General features: G+C 39.1%; 1 protein-coding gene across 1 annotated transcript in view; it reads right to left on the reverse strand.

Annotated features, from left to right (window-relative positions):
• Nucleotides 1-6,098: 6,098 nt before the first annotated feature.
• The window catches only part of VAV3 (vav guanine nucleotide exchange factor 3), a gene marked incomplete at its 5' end in the record, with an annotated part of 378,218 nt that continues 376,911 nt past the window's right edge, over nucleotides 6,099-7,405 (reverse strand). The window contains one exon of the mRNA XM_027772272.1: nucleotides 6,099-7,083. Within this exon, the coding sequence (XP_027628073.1) occupies nucleotides 7,042-7,083 (42 nt within the window). The remainder of the gene's footprint in view (nucleotides 7,084-7,405) is intronic.

Raw genomic sequence — 7,405 nt, forward strand, 5'->3', positions numbered from 1 at the left:
TCAGCACTGAGTCTCAGAAGGGCATTCCTAAGTGAGAGAAGACAAAGAAAATGAGCTCCCCTGGGGAGACTTCTCTGGAAGTCTCACTATTACTCATCCTTGTATCCCCTGCAGAGCCTGGTATGGAGTACATATTCAAAAATATTAATTCAAAAAGTCAACAGGAAATCGTTTTAGAAAGAACTAAAATTTAGATTTGGCTAAATGTCTAAAAATGCCCCCCTTCAGACAGACCTTATATTTGGCTTTGATGGCCTTCCCCTGTACCCATCTGTGGTACGCAGCCACTGGGATGGCCTCCTGCAACTTCTTTGTCCTGATATTCATGGCTTGTGTAATCTCCTCCCTTTGAGTGTGAGCTGGATTTAGTAACTCCATGCTAGGGAATAGATTAGAGCAGAAGTGATGGGATGTCACTTCTGAGATTGTTATGAAAAGACCAGCTTTCATCTTGAGTACTCTTGCTCTCTGACTCTTGCATTTTTATTTTGGGAGAAGCCAGCTGCCAACTTGTAAGGCAGCCATGTGGAGAGGTCCATGTTTGTGAACTTGGGAACAGATTCACCCTAGTTGCCTTGAGAGAATGGCAACTGAGGCTGACACATTGACTGAAGCCTCATGGGACACCCTGAGCCAGGAATATCCAGCTAACCTGCTCCCTGACTTCTGACTCACAGAGACTGGAAAATAATGTTTGTTGTCCTCGGCTGTGAAGTTTTGGTGTAATTTGTTATGTAGCTATAGATAACTGATATACTGTGTTCTGATAGAATGCTTGATTTGTGTCTCATATATTATGCATCATTTTAAAAAGCATTACTAATGTGGAAAGTTAGCCCAAGATGTATCTTCCAAAAATAATATATGCGCAAAGGCAGGTTTTTGTTTACTTAGGTTTTATTTTCCTATTGGAGCTAACTTTTGAGTGTATTTTAGACAGTGTCTCACTATGTCACACTCCTCATGCCTTAGCTCACCTGGCTTTTTGAGGTTGGCTGTGAATTGAATGGGGACTTCTATGTGGCCTCAGTCTGCTAAGTAACAGTGTCTAGAGATCACAACCATGGCTGGGTCTGAGTTAACTTTTTAAATTACTAACATTTATTTTTGTATGTATATTTAACATGGCAGCTAAAATGTAAAAGTTTTGTTTGCGAAATATTTACTGTCAGGCATTTTGCTAAAAAATTTTATATTGTTTCATTTGACCTTCATAAAAACCCTCTGAAGTACGGTGTTGTCATTACCCCATGTGAACTGTAGAGAAATGGAGGAATAAGCAACATATGGACATACAAGTAGTAAGTAAAGAGACAGACCTTTGGATTCTGAAGCTAAGGCCTTAAAGCATTAGCCTATGCTTCTTCTTAAACAAAAGACTAAGTAAAATAGACAGTATAATAGATGAAATAGCCTTAAAAGCCATCCCTAGTATAGAAGTGTTACTTCACTAGGACTAGAGTGTTCATGATTAAAAGATAGGATGATAGGATGATGTTAATCCTTGATGGATTCTCAGAAAGATTCCATGAGGTAAGTGAGGTAAGATACAACAAAAGGCTAGCATACTGTCTGGCACATAACAGTTCTTTTTTTTTTTAATTTTTTTTTTTTTTAAAGAACATCTAAATGAGCAAGGCAGACAGACCTAAAATTATCAAATTATCAAGGTTTAAAAAAAATAAAAGCCCAATTTTCCCTTTTTTGTAGCGAGGTCACTGAAATCATTCACAAGCATTGGCTGATCAGACTCCTGAGTCATTATTAGATTTATTGAGACATTTCAAACTCATCGATATATGCTGGCAGCAAGAAGTGCGAGAACTGTGACCAGCCACACTCCCACCTGACATAGGATCCCAGAAGCTACACGCACGGTAGACAGCAGCTCTCCAGGATGAATCCAAGGAAATGCCTTATGATAGAGATAATTCTGGAAAATCAGAAGCTCCTATGTTCTGATGTATCATCAAGGAATAAGAGAGCATTTATTGTATCTGGAGCCAGAATACCAAGGTTTGAGTCTTTACCTGGTCAGTATTCTTACCTGCACAACCTTGGGTGATCCAGATCATGGTAGGGCACTTCACCTTCCTTCTACTCAGGACTCTCCACACAGATCCCAGTGTTCAGCAGAGGACAGGCATGCAATGCCTTTTGTGTATGTGCCATGTCTGTTCAGATGTCTTCCCCCCATCTGTTGGGCATGCCTGGGTCATCACTTGTATCTTTATTGTATCTAGGAATTTTGGAGCTTTCTGGCAAAGCTAGAGTGTTTCAAAAGGGCTGGTTTGTTCTCTTACACCATTTCACCCAACCTGGTCTAATCAATGGCATCTAACTGGAGAGAGGGTTCCTTTTTGAACTCCTTTCTAGGACTTGTTCAGTCTTTACAAGGAGGTGACTTCCAAAGTCTGTCAGACCGGATGTAGGTGCATAACATTTTAATCAGAGTCCAACAAATTCCAGAAAACTAGTTTCAGTGAAAAATGAAGTGACTTATGCACTAAGTCTGAATGATTATGAGCTGGGTAAAAATTCCATTTTCCTGGTCAGAATAATGTGGAGCTGTTAAATTCAACTGCTGAGATTATTTGTGGGTTGGCATATTAATCTTCCTGGTCATATACCTTTTACTCTGTCTATAATTTGAATGCTGCAAATTAAACTTTGTGTAAGAAACAAAGGTTGATATCTCACTAGTATTCAAAATAAAGGCTGCAGGCTGCAAGTACATAATTTGGAACCCAAGTATTTTTCAGTTCATAAAAGGAGGAAGACCAATATTCCTTGAGTACCTACTATGTGCCAGGCTCTGTACCTGCGGTCTTTTTTCCTAGGCTATTGTTTATTTTTCACAACAGCTCTGTCAGGAACTTACAGTTATCTCCTTATTATAGAAGAGCAAATTGATGCTTAGAAGAGACAATGGTGGAGCTAAGTTTGAAGCCAGGGCTGTCTGACTGATGTTTTCCTGTGATATCAAATAGTTTAATTTTCTTCCTAGAGAGGCCATCTAATTTACAATCTGCAGTTTACTTCCCTTAATCCAATAAAAGAACCTGAATTATGCAAAAAGAATTAAAAAATTAAGGCAGCAACTACCCAAATATGTCAGTAAATACATCTGATGATAACAGCAATGATAACAAAAACCACCCCTTTTGAAACACTCTAGCTTTGTTAGAAAGTTCCAAAATTTCCAGGTATAATGACTCTATACAAACCAGACACAATACCACTTTATATGTAGCTATCAATTGAGTCTCACCCATCCTATGAATCAAGTGCTATTATCCTCCTTGATGTGCTGAAATTCTGCATGGCAGGGAATGGGATATGAACCCAAACAGCTGGTCTGACTTTTGGGGCCATGCTTTTGTCACACTTTACAGCTGGCTGATTAAGAAGAACAAAGCATGATGACTAAATACTAATTATTGACACATTTCACTTCAATTGTTTGATAGAAGACAAAATACTTGAATACTACAAAGGAATATTTCCATGTTAACTCACAAATACAGGAGGAAAGTTTTCAGCACCAACAGCAGTGAAATGGTGATATGCTACATGGCCTAAAAGTCACATCGATGTTACTACGTTGAAGAGAAGAAGTGATAAAATAGATACCAATGGAAATAGCTCCTCAAATATTAATAAAATGAAGGAAATTAAGGCTGTATAACACACATTAACCCCTCAGATAAAGGAGTGAGGGCTGTACTATAAAGAAAATCAGGGGGAACCAGCAGTTAGCGTAATGGCTATGTCGCTGGACTCCCATGTAGTTGACCGCAGTTCGCGTCCTGGACCCGGTGGCTTAAAACTCACGCCGGGCGCATGTGCGTGCGTGCCCAAGATCCCGAGAGGAGAATGGAGGAGAGGGGGTTACGGCGTGACCATCCCCCTGGGGGGTGATTTCTCGCTTTCTGTCTCTATGTCTCTCTCTGTCTGTTTGGCGAGCGCACGTGCCCTATAGCGAAAACCTCTCCTCCCCCCCAAAAAAAGAAAGAAAATCAGGGAATTTTCTATTTCTGAGCATAGTTGTGATAGTGATGTCAGTCAGAAACTACTTCTATGGCTCTGACCCTTCCCAGTCCTAGAAAAACATACTCTCCCCTTTTCCCTCCTGAGACAACCTCTACCCTGTAGATACATTGGTCTGCCAAAGAAAATTAAATTCCAAGTCAGTATAGCTTAGCAATCATTATTTTCTAATGCAAAAGTTGTATCAAAATAGAAAAAAAGTTAAATCCTGATACCAATTTCTCTAGGCAATATCTGGCTAGGATTTTCTTTTAGGGGTCAGGAATTCCAAGTTCATCTTCAGCTGTTGAAACCACTATTTAGTATCAAATCGTTTCTTCTTCACTATGTACACTTGAAAACATACCTCATCTCTCTCTTGTCCTACAAAGTGTGGGAGAATAGGGTGGTAGTTACTCAGGCTTTGAAGGCAGATGGCCCAACTAAGAACCCAACTGTGAGACTCCAAAAGTTGTCACCTCTTAATTTACCTCAGTTTCTTCATCTGAAAATGAAGACAACATGGGGTTCTACCTTCTGAGGTTGTAAATTAGTACATGTAGAACACCTAGGACAATACGAGGCACATCATAAGCATGTCAGTAGATGATATTTGCAACTATTAAGTTTATCCTCTAGTTATACATGACTCAGGCAGCAATCCTGAGCTAAAGCTTGGCCTAGAGCTTGTATTCCCACAAACTACGGTTTGTGTCCCCACATTACTGGTAATGTTGGTATTTGTGAGTGTAGAATCCTTTAATGAAAATACTCTTCAATTTTTGAGAAATCAATTTAATGCAAGTAGTGACTATTTATTGTATTGACATATTTACAAAATATTACAAAGTGAAATACCAGTCTAATTCACCATATTACACTGGGCTGCATATTGGCAAGACAAAGTATATGGAAAACATTTACTTCTGTCTTTGGTATTAGAAATCTACACAAATCCATAACATTTGAAATTTCCAATACAGAGTATTAATGTAGACAAAGATGTTCATCATCAGTAATGTTGTGAAAGGGGTTTCTAATATTCTCCGTGAGGAAACCCCTAGGTCCATGAAATGCAACAGGAAGACCAAACACCATTTGTAAGGGAGGCAGTCTATTGACTAAGGTGAACAATACATGCTACAATACTGTACACAGAAGTGTTTCAATTTGTGTGAAGTTGCTCTCTCCATAACAGCATTTGGCTGACTGTAACAGACAAAACATTCCCGAGACAGAGAGTCACAGATAAGACTTTATAAGAAAGAATCCACTCCAAGAGTTAATCTTGGAGGTGTAACTTTACTGTACAGAATACTTTATAAAATCCATTTTCATGATCATTTACACATATACAAAAACTTAACTGGTTTTAGCAAATAATTTTTTCTAAAACACAATCACAGTTTACATAATTCTGAGGTAAAGGTCGTGACTATCCAAAATGAGAGAAGTCCTAACCCATGAGGGTCTCTAACAAGTGGATGAGTCCAGTGAACATCAAATTCAGATGCCCAAGTGGACAGGGGATGGGGCAGGCATCTACCTTATTTCAGAAATGATCCAAAATTTTAGAATAGAATGCTCCTAACTTGGCTCTGTAAGTTAATGCTTCTTATGGTTTTGGTTTTGGGTTTTGTTTATTCTTTCCCCCAAACATGGAACACTCTCTGAATCTTGGAAGAACATGGCTTCTGCTATGTAGAAAATATTTCTGCTATGCAGAAAAGGGCCAAGTTGGTGTCTTACCTTGACTGCCTTGACTGAGGACCCTGTGCACCTCGGGAAGAACATATTTAGACACCTCGCATAAAAAAAAAATGTGAAAGCTTGGTAAAATAAATTCACTGCAAACCTCATCTGCCCACTAGTTAATACACTCCCAGGAAAGGCCTGCAGATGGGAAGATTCATAGAGAAGCTGAAAGCTCACAAAAGCTCAGTGACCTTCCTTCTGTCCCAGAAATGCATTAAAGAGCCCAGTTGTGCATTGCTTCTAATATCCTCAACAAAGTTGTTTGTATCACTTTAAATATACCAAGAAAATGTGGGAATCAGCAAATATGTCTCAGGTCTTTCTTGTTTTTTTTTTGGGGGGGGGCAGGGGAAGAAAAGGCATGTGTTAATAGATATTGCTTGCTATAAAATGACTTACATAAATCATAGCCCTTGATTTGTTTCCATAGACAATGTCACCTTAACTCAGGTTCCTGGCAACTCCCCATACCATACCTAGCTAAGATTATTTCATCAAGTTAAGTACTACATGTCCTATGAAATCATGAAGATCATGAGGCTTTAATATGAAGACACTCTCGTTTACGTGTGTTCCCTCCCCTCATTTGATAAAGAAATTCACAAATAGAATCAGGACATCAAATGGATAATTAAAACCCTTCTGGGATATATCACTTAGGATTCAAACCTGAGCACTTGGTTCATATTTTCTTGAGTAACACTGGGGTAAAAGTCTTTGCCAGGCAATGAGTCACGTTGAACAATTTAAGACAAGCCATGCCTGGAAATTTCCAGTAAGCTGCCCAAATGACAGAACTCTAGTTTTTCTTCATGCTGGGAAAAGAGAAATTAAACTTCTGCTTCTTTGTACCACCAAAAATTCTGGGGACTGGTACATGAGAACAAAGTAAATATGCATTCAATATTTACTAATGGCTACCATTCATGGTGTCTGATGGGATGAAGTACGGAGAAATGTGAACTCATATGTTTGCAGGGCTCTGTTAGGAAGAAAAGCTTTGGGGCTTTGCCTGGTCCCTAATAATGACAGACTGGCAGGCCGTTTCGTGCACAGCTCCAGGCAAGCCATTAATCTGTCAGTACCGGCATCTTTAGAAATCCTAGCATTAAGACTTAGGAGCGGTAAAGGAAGGAGGATGTTGAACAGCCAGAAATGCAGCTTTTTAAACACTTCGTTTAATTCATAATGCAGTGCAGGCTTCTGTTCATCCCTTTTCTGAAATTTTTGGTGCAGGGTGTAATGCTGGATTAGAATTTATTCATCCTCTTCCACGTACGTGGATGGAAACCAGCCCACCTGAAAAAGAAAAGCAACCAACATAGCAATATACGACTTTGCACCTGACATGTCAAAGGAGTCTACAAACAGAACATTTCGTTTTCATAACACCCCAATTAAGCTGGGGCTTTATGTCCATTGTAGGTGAACAAGATTGGTTTAACTGCTCTTAGAAGCCTAATAGAGTAATAGAAATGGAGGAATAAAATAAGCTTAAATAGTGTTCGAATCTGCTAGCACACAAATAAATATGTAAATTAAGTGTAATACAGGGCTCTACTATATAATGATTCCTATTTCTGCTGAAGAACAGGATGTGAAGACAGAGGTACTCAGTCTC

The sequence above is a fragment of the Tupaia chinensis genome, unplaced genomic scaffold (genome assembly GCF_000334495.1).
Source record: "Tupaia chinensis unplaced genomic scaffold, TupChi_1.0 Scaffold000270_1, whole genome shotgun sequence".
Taxonomy (NCBI): domain Eukaryota; kingdom Metazoa; phylum Chordata; class Mammalia; order Scandentia; family Tupaiidae; genus Tupaia; species Tupaia belangeri.